This window comes from Nilaparvata lugens, chromosome 11 (assembly GCF_014356525.2).
Source record: "Nilaparvata lugens isolate BPH chromosome 11, ASM1435652v1, whole genome shotgun sequence".
NCBI classification, from domain to species: domain Eukaryota; kingdom Metazoa; phylum Arthropoda; class Insecta; order Hemiptera; family Delphacidae; genus Nilaparvata; species Nilaparvata lugens.
This window is the reverse complement of record NC_052514.1, coordinates 37,411,408-37,435,314: the sequence shown is the minus strand read 5'-3', so window position 1 is coordinate 37,435,314 and position 23,907 is coordinate 37,411,408. Positions and strand designations below refer to the sequence as shown.

Below are 23,907 nucleotides of genomic sequence, written 5' to 3'. Positions count from 1 at the left end.
GTGACACCTTCTAGAGCTCATATCTACAAAACTTTGAGAGATATATAGAAAAATGTTAGTTCATAAGCTTTAATTTTGTATTCCAATAAAATTTTCAAAATACACATATTGTTCGAGATATGTGCAAAACACCAAAATATGGTACTTCGAAACCACCCCACCCCCTTAGCACAGGGGTAGGAGTGAGGACTTTTGATATGTTCACCTACTTACTATCCTTAAAAGAGCTGCGGGGTCAAAAATTGTGTTCCAAACTTCTCCTTCTATATAATCTTTCGTTGACTGGACTATTAATGGATTATTTATTCTGTAGCATTGAATCAATATTATGAATGAATGGATGGATGAATAACACATCACAAATCAACTGTTAGCTGGATTATAAATTGCAAACAATAATGCATGCAATTGATAGCTCAATGCAATTTGAACTATATTTTTTTACTTCCTACTGCTTTGAATAGAACAGCTGAGAGAATAATTGCCGCATTTTTGGCGAGTTCTCCAGCTTGTGGGACTCAGTAGTATATTCCACCACAGACAAGAGTTGGTTGTGTGTTTCTGACACTGCATAGTATCAGAGAGAAGTCAGTACTTCTTCCCTTATCTCTGATGGTAGACTATAAACATCCTCTATTATACAATTCCATAAATCTGTGACAATAATAATTATTGTAACACTGATGCATGAGTGCATCAGAACAATATAGTGAAGAAAGTGTCATCTCCAAATTATGTCGTAGATAGTTTTCAGACATTAAACAAGCCAACAATGGTTCATCCTCTCTCTTTGAACAATGCATTTCGTAAGTATTGTGACTTTCGTTGACAGAAATTATTGTTGCAAAACGGAAATGTTATAAATATTTGTGCGTCAAAATGGAGATGGACAGTTGTGTGCAAGTGAGTGGGATGTTCACATTGGAGAGGAAACATCAATATGAACTGGGTAAGATATTATTGATTGGTTCTTGTTTGATTTGCTAAATGGATATATGTGTTATGAAGTATGGAAGATCAATGATCCTGTTAGTTATTTGTATTGTTCATTCATGGTTATCATTTTTCATTTTCGCTGCATGGTTTTGTTTTGATTGCAATAATTCATAATATAATTGATTATAGTTACTGTAGTGAAAATACTCAATCGTTATAACTCATCTATGAAATGAGTTACGAAATGTGTACGGGAAATGAAATTTGTACAAAAATGAAATGTTATGAAAGGTGTACGGGATACGAGATTCTCGAATGACACATCATCACGTCTGAACTACTGGACTGATTAACTTATCGAGGATTAACTTACTTTCTGAATTTACCGAGGATAGTCATAGGCCTATTTCCATTGTTATTAATCAATTAATCATAATTTGATAATTGGAACAAATTTATTCAACTTCTGATTCAAAGTATACAAAACTTTAAAGCTCAACCAAACAGGGCATACTCCAAGTGGCTTAATTGGCACGCGGTTCATAATTAAAATCTACGTAATTTTGTAAAAAATAATAAATAGTTATTACATTTTTTATGTTTCCTAGACATAAGAAGATCACATTATTTTACAACATCAAATTTTCCCCGGCACTAAGCACAAATTATCTGCTAGTTATATAATTATTAAATACAATGTCAGCATTGGAAATACTGAACTGTAGTAACTCATAATACAATAAGAATACAACAAAGTTTAACTTATAACTATAAGTTTTTATTTTGTAATATAAATATAATTATTGGTAGTTCACTATCATAGAATGAAAATATTTTTACGGGTCTATTTAGATTAAGACCAATCAATACATTTCCATTAAGAAATGATAGAATAGCACATCTAAACTAACTTGTTACATTGGATAAATTTAATAAGGTTTAAGAGGTAGTAGACCTAGAGAGATACACTCTTGAATACTCGATGTACGATTCGTTATATACTCAAATCAGATTTATTTCCCAAAAGTTTCAATAAGGAATATTGGATTATATGATAATTATCATGAAGACTGAAGTTGAAATTCCTTTTTCCAGGCATCCACAACTCCATTCCTCATAAGCTTCATGCTTATCCAGCTAAGCTTCATAATCCCTCAAACCTGTAGTACAAGCTCAACCAGTTTTTCAGACAACTCCACATTGGACAGTAATCTCATGACAGTTGAAAAGTCATTAATTGTAGCTTCGGCACCCTCAAATGATAGTCAGTTTGTTGTAAGTGACGTCAACTATCTGGAAAAATCTGTTTTCAAGCTAGAAAACGTGAAAAATGAGAGTTTGAGCCTGTCTACATTGAAGGGAAGGGAAAATTCCACTGATACAGTCGACCCTGAAAAACTGAAACCATCTGATCAAGGTCAAGATAAGGTTGAGGTCAAGGTCAATGAAGGTCAGATTAAGGGTCAAACGAATTCAACAAGAAGTAATTTCACTGCTAGTCCTTACCTGGGGAGTATTCCTGATGATAATATAGATAAATATCGATTTAATAATGAGGTGTTACCAAAATTAATGGGGGAGACAAGTATAGAATTGCCCATGGGGGACCAATATTCACAAAAAATAACACAAGGGGTCCTTTCGGTGTTGGTACAGTGAGTGAACCAATTTACTTCAATACTATCAGTGAACCTGGTACAAAATATCAGAATACAACTGGTGTAAATAAGAAAGAATCTATAAATTCGGGTTCCAGAGGTTATAGCTACAGTCAAAGAGGTGTAAAACCTCCAGGAAATGTATCAGCTGTTCAAAGTTATCCAGATGTGAAGCCTGAAGCATCTATAAATAGTTTCCCGTACCATTATGAGGGTGGGGAACCTAAACATGGTTTGCAAACAGTCATATCAAAATACTCAAATGAATAAATAAATATCGAATGAAAAAGTCTAAGAAATTGTCAAAAAACCACAGATTTATTGATACTTAGAAAGACCGGTTTCGGTTATTACACCATTGTCAATCTCTGATAAACTAAAACTAAATACAAGAGCAGCCGAATTTATACCAGTAGGCTAGTACTGCTATTGTTCAAGGGCATGAACGCCTGCCATTGGCCCAGGTAGACAGTCTCCTCCCAAGACTCAACGATGTCACAAAATGACGGCTTAAGCAACAGACTCGCCATGATAACAAAATTTACTTTCAGTGCAAAATAAGAACTAAGTAAACAAATGTGAAAGACAATAAAACAAATATGTAAATGGAAAAACTATTGACTAATGTATGCTTACAATTCTATGATAAAACTAAATTTGTAGTGTTGTATTGGTCGAAATGAATGGTCATTTAAACTATATTGGGAATTTTCCTCAATTACTCTTGTTATTTCTAAAGCCTCTAGAATATTCAAAGATCTGCCTTTGTTATTAACATGCAGAAACTCAATATTCTCCTCAACTATGAACTTGTGATTATTTGTTATAAAATGTTCTGCAAAGTTTAATTCCCCATTTTGTTTATTCCAATCTCTGATGTGTTCTTTAATTCTACTTTTGAAACTTCTACCAGTCTGACCCACATAAAAAGCATTACAATCACCACATTTAAGTCTGTACACAAGTCTAAATAGACTTTTTGAAATCGGTTTGGTCTTGAAAGCAACATGAAATCCATTCCTCTTCAATTCCCTACCTATCTTATCAGATACAAGGCCTGAATATGGAATTTTATCCAAGTATTCTCCTCACAGTTTGAGCCTACAAAGCTAGAATTGATTGAAATTTTCTATTAATTTTACTCAATAATCTATCCACCATACTTCATTCATACCCATTTGTGACAGCTATTTTTTTATTCAATATGAATAATTATTCAATATGTTGTTTTTGTATGACAACTACACAAAAAGGAAAAATAAATTAATACATGTGAAATATATTGATCAATTTGTAATATTCACTTCCTTGGTAATGGCTTCTTGTATTTATGTAAAAATTAAAAAAACAAAATTCTCTCTTCTTAAACTCTATTCTATTCCTTACAACAAAAAAAATACTCTGATTATTCAATTTTTAGATAATTAATTTTTGATTATTATCTCTTATTACAATCAAGGATTAGGCTAAAGCCTGTTCCGACTCACATGCAGCTGGTATCTACGATTTGTTATCTGATTGTTATTCCCTTCCCTTTGTCTACCAAAATATCCATTAAGTTCTTCATTCAAGTACTTGGATTATTGATAAAATTCTACATCCATAGATTATCATCCATCAACAGAATTGTATCAATTGTACTGCTGTTATTAGATTAAAAAATGTATTTCTTATTTTTAGAACTCGTGGCTGGAGCTCAAGGCTTCTTTTTCCAGTCACGTCAAAAACTATTGTATTTGTGTATTTTAATATGAAGAAAATAAAAATCTCAGTACCCTTTTTTAAAAATATTTTATCACAACATGTTTCGGTCATTTATGCCATTTTCAAGTGATATGAATTAAATAAATAAATACTACTGGAAGATTCTTATTTTGATCATATGTTAGTGTCATTTATTATTTATTTAATTCATATCACTTGAAAATGGCATAAATGACCGAAACATGTTGTGATAAAATATTTTATAAAAAGGGTACTGAGATTTTTATTTTCTTCATATTTATATTGTGTATTTTAATATGAACAAGAATAAATTTCAAATTTCAAGATATTCATGAAGAATGGAATTTGAGAATTGTCACAACCATATTATCTATTATAAGTAATTATTTATGAATTATAATTTGCTTTGTTAATAACATTCATTTAATATATTATATATTTATATTTGTTTATTATGTAAGTTATTGCAACATAGTAAATGTTTTCAGTATTTTTTTTAATATCCCTCAAATAGCTTAAAGCTAGAGGGACTAAAAATATATAGGAATTTTGTATTTGATGAGATGTGTATTGAAACTGAAATAAATTTTTGAAATTATTATAATCATTATATAACATTGGCTATTATGTTATGTTATTGATTCACACAATAAGCACATCATCAAAAATGATAGGGAGAGAAAAAATCAGGTAGCCTTGTGCTATTCCTCTCCCAAATTTAGATAAGGTCACACATGGCCCGAAATAGGTTAAGTCTCGTAGTTGTTCACAACTGTAGTTATCCAAAAAAACGAAAGTCACATCCTCTCAAATTTACAGAGATAGTTTCCAGTCGTAAAAACCGATGTTTCTAGGTCTAGAGACATAGACATTTCTGTTTCTCTCTCTCTCTCTCTCTATCTCTCTCTCTCTCTCTCTCTCTCTCTCTCTCTCTCTATCTCTCTCTCTCTCTCTCTCTCTCTATCTCTCTCTCTCTCTCTCTCTCTCTCTCTCTCTCCTCTCTCTCTCTCTCTCCTCTCTCTCTCTCTCTCTCTCCTCTCTCTCTCTCTCTCTCTCTCCACTAGATCCAGAGAAGGTGATCTATATTGGAGTAGCGTGCTTGAATGAGAGCTTGAGTTACTTCAAACACTGTCAGCTTTCCTGATTTAACTACATCAATGATTCCCATTTAAACAATACTGACAGATTAAATTTGATCTCAATATTTGTAATTTCTATCAGCACTCTTTCAGAATTGATTTGAATGGAAGCATTTCTGAAAATAGTTATACGGAATGCTGAAAGTTTTACGTGATTCAGCAGCCAATTAACAGCAATAATTAATTGAAGGTCGGTCAGGCATCAGCTGGCGTGGCATGCTCTGAATAGCTGAGCCGTGCAAGCTCCAGTTTTCAGCTGAAGATCGTCCTCAGCTTCCGGAAAAAACGCAGCTGTGATGCTCTGATAACAGCGCAGGCGTCAAGCTATCTGAACAAGCTTGCTTTTACTCAAATTTAGATATCACTTTCGTCTCCTTGTTGTTGTCAGCCTACAGTAGTGAGATCCACATTAAACTGTCAGGGCTCCTTATAAATAACGGCAACAATTCGATTGAAACAAAGCTTATATTGGTGAGATTGATTTTAATCTGTCAGCATTCCTCATAAATGGTACCAACACTTCCAATTCAGCCGATGCCGACAGATTTGAGTGAATATTACCATAGAGAAACAATAGCATAAGTAGATATCCCATGGTATAGGGCGTTTATGTCGCAACTTTTACTGTTATCTCAAGCCGATTATTGTCAATTTTTACTGTTTTGACCAGGTAAAAGTGTATGAACGGCACAATATGAGAGACTGCCAGCGTCATAAAGCTCCACGGGAAAATACTACGTGGACTATCGGTTTTGGATAACAGTAAAAGCTGCGACTTAAACGCCCTATACCATGGGTTATCTACTTATGCTATTGTTTCTCTATGATTTTACTGTAGTTTGAATTGAACTCAACTTGCCAAACGAAAACTGTGGGTGTCAAATTTGATGGCGTTCTTTCTGAATGGTTTTCACTTTCTTGACAGTCTCCATCGATCGAAATTCAGTTATGAATAACTTATTGGTTATGTTATAACTTAATAGTTATGGTAGCTATTGATACCTGGACTACTGTCCAGTACATCGGAGTACATCGGGTACTGTTTTTATTTGATTAGAAAATTCAAAATGATTTTATTTGGTGGAAAATAGAAGCGACTTAATTTGTAGTGTCTGCAGTTCCCAGAGCTTTTCAAAAAAAGTAGCCAACTGGACTTTTTCTGAAGTACCACACTACCCCAAGTTAGCTTCAAATTCGAGGTTATTGAGTTAGAGGCTCCAGAATGACCTGGATCATTGTGTTTTCTTGGTGCAGTAGAAACCAACTTAGTGTCAACATTGGAAAATGTGCAATTTTGTCATTCACAAGGCAAAGGGATTTACATGTTTCCATTTATGATATCAATGATCGAGTTGACGAAAGAGTTGAGTAATTTTTGATTCCCGATTTTTTTATTGTTTTAAACCCCGTTGAACTCTCTCTGGGAACTCGCAAATATTTTAAGGACGCTGTGGTAATGATTAATGACTTCTCAATATATTTCAATCAGTGGAAAATAGTGATATAGCTGTTCATGATCTAATGATAATTTCTATAATTGAGATTATTTAATATACTATAGTGAAATCCACGTTATAATGGCAGTGTTAGATTAGCAATACCATTGATATCCTTGTCTATCATTTAACAGAGCGGATATCGCTATCTCTTTCTGTCTTTGCTCTGTTACCACGTCATCCATTAAAAATGTAGGATTGACATGGAATATTTCATGTTAAACTCATTATAAAAATTATTGAAAACTCATTATTGAAAATATAATTTCTTGCTTAGTATAACTGATTATTTAAAACGAGAATGAACAGTTTATATTACATCAATAATCCTGCATCAGCTACCGTCTATAGAAGGCATCATTAACAGGACAGAGGATCGACAACGTTGTTCTGCTATCTTTCTCCACTGTCATTATAACGTGGACCTCACTATAGTGGTTCCAACAATCTATATATAGTAACTTGTATAGTAGTGTTAGTATATATAGATCGTTGAATGGTTCATTACATCTCTACATAGCCTAGAGATAAGACAATACTTACAGCTGTAAAATGAAGATGACCACAGCAGAAAAGCCAAACAATGAACTCACAAATTTATGCATCTTCTCACCCGAATGTCGAACTATAACTGATGGATTAATCTAGAAGCATCGACGATGATCATCTCTTGTTTGTCAGAAAGCGACTGCATAATTAATTTAAAATATTCTATTAATGTCTTCAGCAAAACACAGACTGATTCGATCAACAGCGCGTTTGTATGTTGAACTAGCAGGACCCGTGCTTCGCAAGGATCTATTTTCAAAATTGATAATCTGAAAACTTGACGTAATAAAATTTTGAAGAATTGAAAATAGGCCTATAACCATCCTTGGTTAATTAAGAATCTAGCCTATATGCAAAATTTCAAGTTGATTAGTCCAGTAGTTCAGACGTGATAATGCGTCAAACATAATTTTCCTATCCCGTACATGTATAAGCCAACTCTTTATTTTATTATAGATATGGTTTACGACTGCAAGCGATAGGAGTGTGGAACAGAATAGTTGTGAAACTATGATAGCCCCAGAAGTTTCTCGAACACAATAGTAGGTACTACATGAACTTTTTGAAAGTTATTTAAAAAAAAATGTTAAAACAACAGAACTAAGAGTTGTCAACCTTATCATTCTACCTCCATTTAGAGAGTTCGATACTTGTTGGCAAGATACATGTTATTCAACGCAGAAATCATTCTTAATTTACTAAACGATAGGATAAGTTGAATAGTTTCCCTTTCAGGGGGAGTTTTGACAACCCACAAAACTCATTTTTCATTTGAGGAAATATCGAAAAGGTGCATAGGATCTTATTTTTTGTTCAGCTTGCCAAAATAGCCCTCATTTCAATATTAAAATTTTTGACTGACTCTACAGTGAGTCAATAATTCTATCATGCTTCGAATAATTTTGAAATTGTAATAAAATAAAAATGGTAGAGAATAATTAATTCATGTGAATGTCAACACCTTTATTTAAAGACATATTAACTGCATGCGTTTTTGTATTGTCGATACAGCATTGATAAAACTGTAGACGTTTATTTAGCAGTCTCAAAAAACGGTTCTAGCTAAAAAATTAATAATCCATACATTGGGCCTATACATTGCATCAGGAAAATGAAGTTCAAAACTATGACTTTCCTAAACATATGTTGTTGACATAATTTCTTCGATGCAGCTGTTTCACATTCGCCATATTATTATACAGAGTTTGTGAAAAAATATTGATTATCAAAACAATACTTTTTTTATATTAATAATAATATTAAACATATTTATCAATTATCAGAACAATATTATTGAGGTTGAGTGGAATCAGGTAGAAAGCAATAACAGAACAGATGTTCTTTTTTGAATTTCTATCATATTATTTTGTTATTTCCAATGATTACAACATATGTTAGAATATCACATGTCAATAAATAAATTATTTCATTTCCATATGGCACTCACCTTACCATGTTCATAACCCTACTTAATAGGATCCTTTTTCATCCTTTGAAACCCTTAGAGGCAATATATCTCAAAATCCGTTCTTAGTGCGCGTCTAGCATGTTTGAAGAATATTTGTGCAAAGTTTCAAGTCTGTAGGACAATTAGTTTGAGCTGTAGTGTGATTTTACATCAAAATTTTCGAAAAATGCCCTCTCCTGGACTCCCCTGTGCTCCTGATCGAAATTTTTCTGCATAAATCCAATTTTTTTTCGTAGCTGAACAAAAAAGTTCCTCATGACTTTGCTGTGCAATGAGCGGTTAAAAAGTACAAAATTTTGGGGGGGCCCTAGCTCCCTCAGGGGGGCAAATTTCTGAAAATCCTTTCTTAGTGGATGTTGTCAGGCTACCATAGACAATCGTGCAAAATTTCAAGTTTTTAGGCTCAGTAGTTTGGGCTGTGGTGTGATTTCAGTCTGTCGAGGCTTAGCCTTTTATAAGTATAGAAGATGATGAAACGCTATTAAAGAAAATTATCATATAGAAAACTTTGAAGTGGTGAAGACTTCGACTCTGATCCAGTAGCATGAAGGTCTATTAAATTTAAGTTTAAATAAATTTTATAATTCGAATGAGATATAGGAATGGATTAATTCGAATAATTTAATTCCAATACATTGTTTATGATAATGTTTCTTGTAGGATACACTCCAATACAATCGATAAAATCGAAATGAAATTGATACTTCCAGAATGACATTTTGGTGGGTGAGCAACGAGTGATAAGATATTTTTGAATAACGCCAAAGATACGCCCAAAATCTGCGTTTTTTGCGCTTTATCGAAAAAAAATAATGAACAGAAAATGTTCAAATTTACTACAGAAGCTCAGCTGGGGTGTAATAATGTTGTGTTAGAAGGAATTTGAAATAACGCAAAAGATACGCCCAAAATTAGCGGTTTTTTGCGTTTTTTTCAGTTCTTTCATCAAGTAATAGACAGAAAATTGTTCAAATTTGGTACAGAGGCTTAGCTAGGATCTAAAAATTTTGTGATGAGAAGACTTGAATATTTCATCAAAGATACGCCCAAAATCAGCGTTTTTCTCAGCTTTTCTGCGTTTTCTCAGTACTTTGACTTTCTGATGGAATGAAGCATGCTCAAATGAAAAATGCAGGCGAGCGAAGCGAGCCCGCTGATCTCATTTCTGGACGATCCAGTCGGGGGTCCAGGGGGCTGAGCCCCCTCGTCTGGCTAGACGGATATTGCGAGCGAAGCGAGCATGACGGCTAGTAGTATATAAAGTTCTGGAGCGCCTGCAGTAATTCAAGTATGCAACACGCAAAGCACGTCCATAATTTATGATAATAATAGAGACGCAACACGAAACAACTAATTAATAAATTGTCAAACCAATCAGAGGGCTGGACTGGGAGGTGGTGATCAAATTTTCATAGCTAATTGAATCGCAGTTTTCCCTTCTACATCACTCTCTCTCTCTCTCACTCACTGAATGGAATAAACTTCCCAACTATATTAGATGCATTGAGAGCCAAGCGGGCTTTATCTTGTCTTTGAAAAAATATCTTATAGAGAAAATGACTTAGTCTGTCCAACCCTAGAGCACTGCATAATCTCCCTCCCTTTCCAATCTTCATTCCATTCATTCATCCATCTTACATAATAATATATTCATCATCTCATCTCAACATTTTCTGTTCTTCAGTATTGTATATCGTCATTATTACTCAATCAATTTCTAAACTCTTAATTAAATCCCACCCCATAACATTTGTTTAATTTATCTATTTCGAATCATTAATGCAATATTGTACTCACTATTACTCTTTTAATATCATTCATCCCATAATTCTAGATTCAAATCACATATTCACATGTTATAATTCCCAACAGCTCTATTCCATCACAACCCGGTCGTGTGTTGATGGGGAGGATATTATTTTATATCTTTCTTAGAGAATCAACAATTATTTGTTGAAACACCGCCGATTTAAGAAGTTACATTACAATTTTATATTATCATTATTCTAATTTCATTTAAGTAAAGATTTTCATTGATTCATTTTTTATAATTTGTAAAATTTGTTGGATGATTAGCATTATCCTCATTTAATGTAAATTAGTGTATAACCAGTAAATATTGCAACATACATAAATTAAGAAATCTAATCTGATCACTCTTTCTCTCTTGGCAGTCTTTCTCTCTCTCACTGAAGTTCCATTTCACACAAATGGAGATAACTCATTAAATGTTCTGTCTCGAATGTAACGTTTGCTTGTCATTTCTGCTCAACGTCATGTACAATGCTGCTGTTCAATTTTGATTAACTCCAGGGTCCAGGGTTCCGAGAATTTTACTAAAACGTTTATTAAATTTTTATTATAGCATGATTTATTTCTTGGAAACCTTTTTTTCTTCCGAATGCAGTATTCTGATTATTTGCTCTGTGGTTATCGCTTTGACATTGGTCCCTCGACGCCCCTCACACACACACACACACACACACACACACACACACACACACACACACACACACACACACACACACACACATACACATCGATTTTTATTGCTATGATATTTTGCCGTCCTTAGAAATTTTGTCATTCACAAGGCAAAGGGATATACATGTTTCCATTTATGATATCAATGATCAAGTTGACAAAAGAGTTGAACATTTCAGAAACCTTTGAGTGATTTTTGATTCCGAGCTAAATTTCAATTTTTTTTTTTTTTTTTGTAAAAAAATTATGTAGCCTACTAGGCCTTGTTAGGAGATAGGTTTCATTCGAAGAACCTGCTCCCACGTTGATGACTATTCTATCCTTATTCTATTGGACTACACCCTTGTGAGAAGTTTATTGAACTATTGGTCAAATCGAGATATGGCACTGCATAAGCTTGAGGTAGAAATAATTCAAAATACACTTGAGATACTTTAAACGTTTCAATGAGTTCTGCCCATTCAATTTTCCTTATTCAGAGTTGCGAGTTATGATTGAGATGTCACTTGAAGCTCAGAAACCACAGATTGCTTTCATTTCTCTATAATATTTTGAACAGTCGGATGTCATCTCCATAACTCTGCTCTCTTTGCTGAACATATATGTTGCTCCAGTCACGCGCTCCATTTTTACTTTCCTTGCCCTATTACCATAGGTAAATAAGTATTGCTTTCCAAAAAAATTCAAGGTACCCTAATTTCATGTTTTCTATACGTATCAAGGTCCCGTGAGTCCAAAAACATGATTTTTGGGTGTTGGTCTGTCTGTGTGTGTGTGTGTGTGTGTGTGTGTGTGTGTGTGTGTCTGTGAACACGATAACTCCATTCCTAATTAACCGATTGACTTGAAATTTTAAACTTGAGGTCCTTATACCATGAGTATCCGACAGTGAAAATTCGATAAAATTCAATTCAAAATGGCGGAAAAAATGGTGGATAATGACTAAGAAACCATGTTTTTCTCGGTTTTCTCGAAAACGGCTCTAGTGATTTTCTTCAAATTTATACCCTTGATAGCTATTTATAAGCCCTATTAACTGACATGAGTCTCATTTCTGGGAAAATCGCAGGAGCTCCGTAATATTCTTGAGAAAAATGGCGAATAATCACTAAAAAACCATGTTTTTCACGGTTTTCTCAAAAACGGCTCTAACGATTTACTTCAAATTTATACCCTAGATAGCTATTTATAAGCCCTATCAACTGACATGAGTCTCATTTCTGGGAAAATTGCAGGAGCTACGTAATATTCCTGAGAAGAATGAATGTTGTTAAATTTCTATCACGATTTTCAAGTCACAAAAATGACTTGACCGATTTTTTTCAAATTCATACCCTGTATAGTTATATATCAGCTCTATTAACTGGCATGAGTCTCCTCCCTGAGAAATTAACAGGGGGTCCACCCCATCCTTGAGAAATTTATTTTGTAACCTCATTCTCGTGCGTGAGGTAGGTAGGTAGAGCAGTTTATTCAAAAGAACATACATATTATGTCGATATTTTATTTGTAGAACAGCTGTTTTGACAACTTTTTAAAAAAACCTCAAATTTCATAATTCAAACAAAGGAAGATGTACTCTGAACACAATCACAATAGTATAATTGTAGTTTTAATTATTTAGCTGTCAATCGGCATAATGTTATTCCCTGAATTATCCTCGTTAATGAGGCTTATAGATCAATGAGCAAGGAAAGTTGTGTGAGTCACGGTATTTAGATGAAAACGGTAGGGGTCATGAAATGTGTACGCAGTGGCCAGCCAGCTACATTGCGTCATCGCCACCAACCGAGGTTTTTAACACCTATTGGCAATTTATTAAACTTATTTGTTAAAAACAGATGATCGGATATAAAATGACGTCAGCTACACCGGAAATTTAGCACAAACATGCGCGTGACACCTACCGTCTTCTTCTATATACCGTGGTGTGAGTGTACCGTACCAGATTTTTAATTTTAATGTATTTTTAATTTTTTCTCAGATCCACGCATAAGATGTCACCGATGAGTCAAGCGTTAAAGTTTTTGGCAACTTTAGTACCTCTTGACTTTTTGTGGCAGCATTGACTCCAGCCGTTGTCAACGTCAACGCGACTCAGTGAGTAATGTCATAGAGAAAGGATAGCAAAAGAAGATATCCCATGGTAAAGTAAAGGGCGTTTATGTTCCAAATTTCCAATTATGTTCCGTAATTTCCGTTTCCGTTCGTCAATTTCATTAAGTTCGTTAATGATCGCCAATTTCCGTTTATGTTCCAAATTTCACTGTTAACTTACTTCAAATATAGGGGTTGAAGACTCCCCGAGACTGATTTAATGTGAGAATCACGTGGTAGGATTAAATCTTATATCTTAATTTTTTCTCATCCTCTGGTATTCATAGAGAAACAATAGCATAAGTAGATTGGCTGAGATAGTCGGTCAAGACAACAAGATGGCGGACACAAATCAACATGAAATGGCGGATATTGTACAACACTTGGTATTATTGTTGAAATCCATTTTGATGAATGGAGCAGGAAGATTCACATATAGTAAGTTATTTTCTGAAATAAGCAGTATGCTTATCAAAGATGGATAAGTATCATCATAGAGAAACAATAGCGTAAGTAGATATCCCATGGTACATAGAGCGTTTAAGTCGCAACTTTTATCTCAAGCCGATAGTCCACGTAGTTCTTTCCCGTGAAGCTTTATGACGCTGTTAGTCTCTCATATTGTGTCGTTCATACACTCTCACCCGATCAAAACAGTAAAAATCGACAGTATTCGGCTTGAGATAACAGTAAAAGTTGCAACATAAACGCCCTATACCATGGGAAATCTACTTACGCTATGTTTCTATGTGGTAGCATTACAAAATTGGTCCCGCTAAACTTAAAAGATTTTACAGCAGGTGCCTACAAATAATAAAATACATAAATAGAATGATATGCTTCATTCATTTTATCATATTTATTTATCATTATTATTATATATTTTCATTATATAAGTTTCTCTATGTTTGATAGGCCTACTGCTTATTTCAGAAAATAACTTACTATATGTGAATCTTCCTGCTCCATTCATCGAAATGGATTTCAACAATAATACCAAGTGTTGTACAATATCCGCCATTTCATGTTGATTGGTGTCCGCCATATGTCTTAAACGACTATCTCAGCCAATCAGGTGCTAGGATTGAAGTGCTTGGATATTGACCAATCACAGCATGACAAATGCTGTCAAATGTTGAGCTCGCCTAAACTCTGCAACCGACGTCAGTGCTATATTACGTCATTATAACAAAACAAGTCAGCTTTTAAAGTACACGTTTATAAGATCGATAAAATAATAATATAAATAACCTTTATTTGGACAATTTATTTTATGAAATTGGGATGAAAAGAAGTTTTGGACTGTAGTCTGTCTCTTTGTCCTTAAGTTGATTGTAAATGATAAATAAATGAATTTAGTTATAGCTGGATGTACTTATTCATAATCCATTATTATATTTGGTCACTCCAACCAAATGGAATTCAAATGAAACTGTAATCAGCATCTCATAAATTCATCCATTTGCTCTCGAATTCTGTTATCAATTACCATATTTCGAAAAAATATTATGTTTTGCACTTCTGCAGTAGCAAACAATTAATTATTTTACTTGAATTCATCAATATTTCAGTTATTCTTGAAGTGAAATTACTTTTCAAAGTCATTCCAGTGAAATTATACCATGAACCTTTTTGACATTTACTTCAAAATGTTGCATAATATGTTGAATGCGAAGTATTGCTCTTATTCATGAGGAATACAAACATTTCAAGTGAATATTATTATTATGGCAATAGGATCATAAATTATGTGCGTTTTTGAAGGAATGACATTGACTAGGACATGGAAGTCCTAGGGAAAATGAAGAAACAATGTGAAATTGTTTACACCATAAAAAAGAGAAAACTCCTGTATCTTGGACATCTAATGAGAAGCCACAAATATAAAACTCTGCAGAATATAGTTCAAGGAAAAATCAGCGGACAAAGGAGTGTTGGAAGGCGACGTGTTTCCTGGCTTAAAAATGTGAGGGATGGTTTGACTGCAGCAGCAAAGACTTGTTTCGAGCGGCAGTGAATAAGATCCGGATTGCTGTGCTGATAGCGAACCTCCGATAGGAGACGCACTAGAAGAAGAAGAAGAATTGACTAGAGACTACGTAATCGAATCAAATCATTTATTGTCACACAACATTAAATGTTACAACAACGTCATTAATAACACAGAAACATCAGTTTAAAAATCTATTAAAATCTGAAATCTATCGTATGGTCACATTAAACTATCAACACTGGAAAAATGAGAAGCAACGATTTATGAGGAATGCTAACTGTGAATCTCATCATAGAAATTCACAAGCAATGTAGAATTTAATAATAATAGGAAGTATTGGAAAGTAGAGATTTAGACATTTGAACAATGAAGAAGTTGAGATGATGAATATAAACATGCAGTGATAATAGATTTGTGAACGTCAGAGGACTCTTATTTATTTTTGAACAAATTCCTCAAATCAACGTTCTTCCTACTGTTTATTGGCACCCTAATGTGCTATATAATATAACTAGCCGTCAGGCTCGCTTCGCTCGCCATATCCGTCTAGCCAGGGGGCTCCGCCCCCTGGACCCCCGACTGGATTGTCCAGGAATGAGATCAGCAGGCTCGCTTCGCTCGCCTGCATTTTTCATTTGAGCATTTTTATCATATGTTAGGACAATCCAGTCGGGGGTCCAGACTAAACGTCTGGCTAAACGGATATGGCGAGCGAAGCGAGCCTGACGGCTAGAAATATAATTATCCCAGGATTGAAGTAGCAGTGCCCAATCAATTTTTCCGCGATAAATGCATTTAAATCTTCAACTTGGTGCCAACCTAACAAAGTCAACTCAACTTAATGCCAACCTGACAAAATTATTAATTTAGTTGCCAGTTAACAACTGTTTCGAAGAGGTACTCTATCTAGATTATAGTTCTATAGTAACATATTATGATATGGAAATTTCAATTATAATTAAGAGATTGGGAGAAGAAGAATATACATGCTAAAAGACGAACTTTAAAGCCTTAAAGTTATACTTTAAAGCCTTAAAAAAAAACTTAGAGTTAAAATATTGCCAAAAGATTTCTTAGTGCGCCTCTAAAGGGCCAACTGAACATACCTACCAAATTTGAACGTTTTTGGTCCGGTAGATTTTTAGTTAAGCGAGTGAGTGAGTGAGTGAGTGAGTGAGTGAGTCAGTCAGTCAGTGAGTGAGTGCCATTTCGCTTTTATATATATAGATTATATTCGCATGGTCGGGGGGAAAAACAAAGTAGGTACTATTCTCTCTAGGGAAGAATCATCAAGAAAAATTGAAATTATATGGTTGCCAGTTGAGTAGCTTTGTCAATAAAAAATTAAATAAAGTTACATGAAAACACATATTACATATTGTTTACTAAAATTTACTTAAATTACATATTGTTTTCTATAATCTTTTAAATTGGTACTTGGTACCAAATGTGCTTATTGAACTTCATTCAAGCGAGTCTGAAGCGATCTAAGCGAGTATGAAGACTTCAACTTTAGACTTTATAGACTAAACTTTAGACTTTCCAGTAACCCTTTTCCGTCCAATTAACCATTCGTGATTAATATCATTTGATCTTCATAAATCGTCAAATTTTAGATTGGTACTTGGTACCTAATGTGCTTATTCAACTTCATTCAAACGAGTCTGAAGCGATCTAAGCGAGTCTGAAGACTTCAACTTTAGACTTTATAGACTAAACTTTAGACTTTCCAGTAACCCTTTTCCGTCCGATTAACCATTCGTGATTAATATCATTTTATCTTCATAAATCGAGTCATTGCTATTCATGTTCATATGAAACATGGTTTGAACATAACAGTATGACTTGGAACGGCTTTATCCATTATGATTCAAGTGAAAGTAAAAAGAATTACACCATAACTCACTAGTTACATTGTAGGCATAAGATGAGTTCGTAGAAGCCTTCTACTGTAGATCAGTGACACTTGTATGGTTCAGTGAGGGAAGATGTTGAGCATATTTGTTTCGACTCTGAAAGCTGACAAAACGATAAGCTTGTTTCGGAGCATTTTAGAAAGGCAGCTTTTTAAAACGGGGAAAGTGTTTTACCCGGATTTCCGTTCGTTGCACGTAATAGTCTGCTCACTTACCAACTAACTTACTAAATAACTTGTCAACAAACTCAAACTAACTAACTGAGTTACAAAATACAGAATACAATTCAAAATTCAATCAAACTATAGTGAGATCCACGTTATAATGACAGTATTTGATCAACTTTGGTTTTGCTATCATTGTCTATCATTCGATAAAGCCGGTGGTACTATCCTTTTCTACGTCTACAACGATGCCAATTATGTTTTTGACAGTGTAGAAATATAATTAATTAAATGCAGAGAATCGGCATCGCCATTCTTTCATCTTTATCCACTGTCATTATAACGTGGACCTCACTATAGTCTGACAATCAGACTAGTAGAGTTCACGCCTCACACTATGTATTTGTACCTAATATCATCCCATTGTATAGGGCGTTTATGACCCAAATTTCAAGCCAATTCATTTATCAACTCAAGCTGATTGCTGTCGACTACTTACTGTCTATTTATCACTGTTTTTGTTGGGGTGAGTGTAAGAACACAAGCTTTCTGGTAAGTTACTGTGAATCAGCAAAGAGAAAATATAGCATTAGAATAATTATATCCTATGGGATAGGACGTTTATGATACAAATTCCACTCTCAACTCAAGCCGATAGTCCTAGTAGTTGTTACTTTCCTTGCCCTATTACCATAGGTAAGGGAAGTATTGCTGTCCGAAAAAAAATTAAGGTACCCCAATTTCCAAATTTCTATACGTTTCAAGATCCCCTGAGTCCAAAAAAGTGGTTTTTGGGTATTGGCCTGAATGTGTGTGTGTGTGTGTGTGTTTGTGTATGAGTTCACACCTAGAATAGTCATTGATAAGCTTTATCAACTGCCACAAGTCCCATATCTGTAAAAAATTCAGGAGCTCCGCCCTATCTATGCAAAGTTTGATTTTAGATTCCCAATTATCAGGCTTTAGATACAATTTGGACAAAAAATTCAAAGTGGAAAAGATTGAACATGAAAATCTCTTCAATTAATGTTCAGTAACATTTTCACCTGAAATTGAAAATAAGCTCGACATTTGAGAAAATGTTATTATCTCAATTACTGCAACTGTTGGCAACTGTTGATTCTATTAAATCATTCACTATGAAGAGATAGCAAACTTCGTGTGTCTCCAGCCTTATTGTCCTGTCACCAGCTGGCTTGGATCTTTGAATAGTAGACTTGAGATGCGCGGGAACACTAGCGTCAGTTGATAAATTTTCATAACGGCAAGGAAAGTTGTGTGAGTGCGCCACACCAGATTTTTTTGGTGAAGCTATGTGACGCTAGTAGTCTCTCATACTCTGTCACCCGGCCAAAACAGTGATAATAGACAGTGGTTGACAGTAATCGGCTTGAGTTAACAAATAATGGGCTTGAAGTTAGGAACATGAACGACCTATACCGTGGGATATTTTCTTATGCTGATGCACAGTAACTTGCCAGGAAGCTTGTGAACTCTGACACCAGACCTGAGTCAGCCAAGTCACTCGATATTATTATTATTTAGCTATTTTATCTCATCACGTGACTTTAGTGAGGTCCACGTTATAATGACAGTGGTGAAAGATAGGAGAACAGCTATGCCAATTCTCTGCTTTGTCACTCATTTCTATATAAAAATAGCTTTGATGAAGAATATATCTCTATCTGTAATGAATATCTATATCTGAAGAATTGACTGTTCATTCTTGTTTTAAATATTATCTATTTATTCGTGGACAGAATCACAAATCATATGAATATGATTAGGAAGGAACAACAGGCTTGGCCCAAATCTATTATCAATTATGTTTTATTAGTCGAGAAAATATATATCAAGATGACTTAATAATACATTTTCAAAATCGAGATTGAATTTGTGTCAATTAATCATATCTCTACAGTGTTGAAAAACCATCTGGCAACGTTGCAGAGCCAATAAAAGGACAACTCTATCTGATTTGTTGAATGATAGACAATGATAGCAACACCAATGTCAATAAAATACTGCCATTATAACATGGACCTCACTCTAGTAGAACAAGGATAACCAAAGCTAACGAATTCGCTGTTGAAGCTTCCAGTTCACTAGACATTGATGCTGGTCTAACAACCGAAACTGGTATCTCAAATATTCCAATAAATCAATAGCTATGACAATTACTTCCAGTAGATTGTTTCGAGACTTTTCATTGGTTGATTCTTGTGTGAATTGCAGAGGTGTAACCAGAAGTCGTCCGGGATTGGTCGGAGTTGGGGGGCGGGAGATCAGCGACCGACTGCCTTCGGGGGCGGCGACATTGGATGCAGTGGAGGCGGAGCAGTGTGACATGAGGCGGGTTTGTGAGGCGGCACTCTCGGCTGCAGATGATAGCAGCCAATCAGGTGTCACCATCGAGGAGAGAGTCTACTTCTTATTGGCCCGAAAGTAAGCCAATATTTAGCTTCATTTCGGTGTAGAAGTACACCGAACTATAGTGAGGTCTTTGTTATAATGGCAGTGTTTGATTAGCAATGGCATTGCTATCCTTGTCTATCATCCAACAAAGCGTATAGCGCTATCTCTTTCGCTTTGCTCTGTTGCCAGATCGTCTTCTAACAATGTAGAATTAATAATTAATTACAAGATATTTCATCTTAATTATGAAATTATTGAAAAAAATAATTACTTGCTTAATAAAATATAATTGATTATTTCAAACAAGAATGAACAGTTAATATTACATTAATGAACCTGTATCAGCTACCGTCTATAGAAGGCATTGAAAAGACAGAGAATCAGCAACGTTTTTCTCCTATTATTCTCCACTACCATTATAACGTGGACCTCACTATAGAAGTCTTCGAGTTCATAAATGAACATGAACTCCAAATAATATTTGAGATTAATTAAGATGTAAAAACTGAAACTAATCTCTCGATAAATCCTATCAAGTTGAATGAATGTGATAATTATGTCTTTGATTAAACACGATGTAACAACCGAAACTAAAATCTCCATAAATCGTATCACATTAAATTAATATGATAATTATGTCTTCGATTAATCACTATGTAACAACCGAAACTAGTCACTCGGTAATCGTATCACGTTAAATAAATGTGATAATTATTATGTCTTTGATCAATCACGATGTAACAACTCAAACTAGTCTCTCTTATAAATTGCTTTAAAACTGATGTGTAATGTCTTCTCCCTCCCTTTTTTATGCCAACTTCTCATCCCTCTCATTCCTCTATAATATGATTCTTTAGATGTTTAATAATATTATCAATCAAATCTCTAGTGCAAGCTGTCAATATTCTTCCTTACATTCATTAAGAGTTTGAAAGCCATCATCCCATAAATATTCATAATATTTTCACTTATGAATAGTGGCTTACAGTGCCACCAATCATCATATTAATCTGATTAATATGTCGTATTTTCCTTCTTGTTCTTTCTTCCTTGACCTCGTCTCTCCTTCCTCGTCTTTCTTTCTTCTTCTCCACATTGTTCATCCTTCTCAAACGGAGTGGCCGTAGTCGAGTGGATCAGATGCAGGCTTTATGATTCAGAGGCCCGGGTTCATATCCCGGCCCGGGCAAGATATTTATCTCGGGCCACTCCCGTGTTTCTGATGGACACGTTAAGCGGTCGGTCCCGGCTGCCTAAAAATCAGTCGTTAGGTCATGTCAGAGGCCCTGAAATTGATCAGTTGCGACCTGAAAACTCTGACAGCAGACCTGAGCCAGCCAGGTCACTCAATATTATTATCATTATTATCCTTCTCAAACCTATCTCCCCACGATGATCTCTTTTCAATGATCAAGTATGAAGTAGTTACTTTCAAGTAAGTTATTTGAAAGTAATCAGTTTCTAGTGATAAAGTAGCTTTTAGCAATTATTGAATTAACGAAATTTTCTTCTTTGTTTTTACACAGGTCTCCCAAAATACCATTGACAACTTATGCTCTGGACGAGCTGTTCTCAATGATCAGGAGAAAATCGTGCTCAAGTTTCGCATGCAACTCGTCGACACAAGATGACTCCAACAAATGGACGACAACTGAAACAATCACAAGTTTTCCGTCGTCCTCCAACCAAGAAGCAAACAGTACACCGAAGAAAATCAAACGGAAAAAGAAGAAAATCCCGCCATTGACTTGAATACTTTTAGAGTTTATGATTCATTTTACAATAAACTCTTGATAATTGATTATTCTATTCAAGAGAAATGTAAAGATTCAACGAATTTCTTCAATGGAGGACTAAGAAAAAAGAAAGAAAGTACTGCACTCTCTATTGAATGGATGAATGAATTGAATTTCTCAGTCGTCCCAGCTGTATTTTCTGACCTTCAACTATACGAGTAACTATGGAAATTGCAAGAGCAGGAAGACAATCTAAAAACAGATTGCCAATTGGACCGAAGCTGTACTCACTATTGTATATTACTGAACTTATCAAGCTACCTGCAGTGAGAGGCCTCACATTATTTTTATCACATTTTGTTACCATTGATAGCTATGATTACAGAGTTATACCATAGAGAAACAATAGCGTAAGTAGATATCCCATGGTATAGGGCGTTTATGTCGCAACTTTTACTGTTATCAGATAACTGTGATCAGCTTGAGATTCTCAAGCTGATAGTCCACGCAGTTCTTTTCCGTGAAGCTTTATGACGCTGGTAGTCTCTCATACTAGTATAGTATGAGATATACTAAAAGTATATAAACTCATACTAAAAGTACTCAATCAATCAATACTGTGCCTTTCATACACTCTCACCCCAACAAAACAGTAAAAATCGACAGTAATCGGCTTGAGATAACACTAAAAGTTGCGACATAAACGCCCTATACCATGGGATATCTACTCACGCTATTTTTTCTCTATGATTATACGTATGAATGGAACTAATGAAAGAGATTTTCTTGATAATATTTTGAGGGTTTCTGTTCTCAAATAGCCTATCATATTAGAATAAATTTGTAGAGATACTCCAATATAATAAGCCAATTATGTGAGACTCTATATTCTATTTTCCTCTAATGTGCTATTGTAAAATAATAAATATTGAGATAAATACATAATAAAGGAAGATAGAAAGATTCAAACTTCAAGTATTATGAATAACATTAATCCTTCCAATTCAAGCAGTGCTCACCACTTGATATGAGACTCATTCCATGCCTTGTACTGTATATCTGTATCTGTTCTTGTGAAAATGGAGTTGATGGAAAAGAATCAGTGAACCACGGTTTCAGTCAGCCTGAATGAAAATAACTTTTATTAGATGTCACTTTAGAGCTTGAAGATGACAGATGGAAATTGAAGGAATATTAGAGGAATTAAGAATCGATAATAATTATAATAAAGTATAACAACCAAATAAATATTGAACAATGAATAATGTAGATGAAATCCAATTGACGACTTATTCATTCACACAATCATAGAACCAAATCAATGATTTTGAGAGGATCAACCTAAAATGGTTCCTCTCCGGAATTATGATAATACTAGATGAGATTTATCCCCACTCCATATCTTTTCAAGTCCCATCGTATATCATAATATTATGAATTAAGTAATATCATAGAGTAGCAATATCATAGTAAGCAATATTGCTATTGCTTAAGTTTGTTTATGTTGTCTTTTCTTCATGGCTATACCATAGAGAAATTATAGCTTGAGTAGATATCCCATGGTATAGGGCGTTTATGTCGCAACTTTTACTGTTATCTCAAGCCGATAGTTCACGTATTTCTTTCCCAAGAAGGTGTGTGACGCTGGTAGTCTCTCATATTGTGCCGTTCATACACTCACACCCCAACAAAACAGTAAAAAGTGACAGTAATCGTCTTGAGATAACAGTAAAAGTTGCGACATAAACGCCCTATACCATGGGATATCTACTTACGCTATTGTTTCTCCATGGCTATATTTTATTATAAAGTGAAGTACATTATTTCAGTTGATTACCAGACCGTTGTACCTCTACCATTGTATTTTGATGTAGAGTAACACATCATGTGTGTGAGTTCTCATCTATTAGTATTCAATTCTACAGTATTTCAAAGGTTTTCATTCGTACGATCATCCAAGCACTATTCGTACGATTCGTACAAAGCCAGAATGTGACCTTGAATCTATCATTCATCTGTGATAAGAGTGAATTGGAAAGAGTGACCAGACTAAATTTGCAAGGAAATAGAGCAAATAGAATCAGAAACAGATCGACACAGCAAACAGAAACATGTTTTGCACCATCGCACT

General features: G+C 34.6%; 2 protein-coding genes across 4 annotated transcripts in view; one reads left to right on the top strand and one right to left on the bottom strand.

The window, feature by feature from the left end:
• Positions 1 to 7,581, bottom strand: part of LOC120353680 — a 70,588-nt gene extending 63,007 nt beyond the window's left edge. For 2 of the 3 annotated variants that reach the window (XR_005572521.1, XM_039438363.1), the window contains exon 1: positions 7,498 to 7,581. Coding sequence is in view for 2 of the 3 variants with exons in the window: in XM_039438363.1 (XP_039294297.1) it covers positions 7,498 to 7,559 (62 nt within the window). In the remaining variant the exon portion in view is untranslated. The remainder of the gene's footprint in view (positions 1 to 7,497) is intronic. The other variant, XM_039438366.1, reaches the window with a different exon arrangement.
• Positions 851 to 21,960, top strand: LOC120353681. Its single transcript, XM_039438368.1, has 4 exons — positions 851 to 949; positions 13,440 to 13,555; positions 19,861 to 20,070; positions 21,567 to 21,960. Exons 3-4 carry the CDS (start codon positions 19,973 to 19,975, stop codon positions 21,790 to 21,792), a joined length of 324 nt encoding a protein of 107 aa, XP_039294302.1. The 5' UTR covers positions 851 to 949; positions 13,440 to 13,555; positions 19,861 to 19,972; the 3' UTR covers positions 21,793 to 21,960.
• Positions 21,961 to 23,907: the final 1,947 nt, after the last annotated feature.

Coding starts and splice junctions, on each gene's coding strand:
- LOC120353681 (XM_039438368.1), top strand. CDS start 19,973: ATGAGGCGGGTTTGTGAGGCGGCACTCTCGGCTGCAGATGATAGCAGC. Junction 20,071..21,566: donor TACTTCTTATTGGCCCGAAA/GTAAGCCAATAT, acceptor GTTTTTACACAG/GTCTCCCAAAATACCATTGA.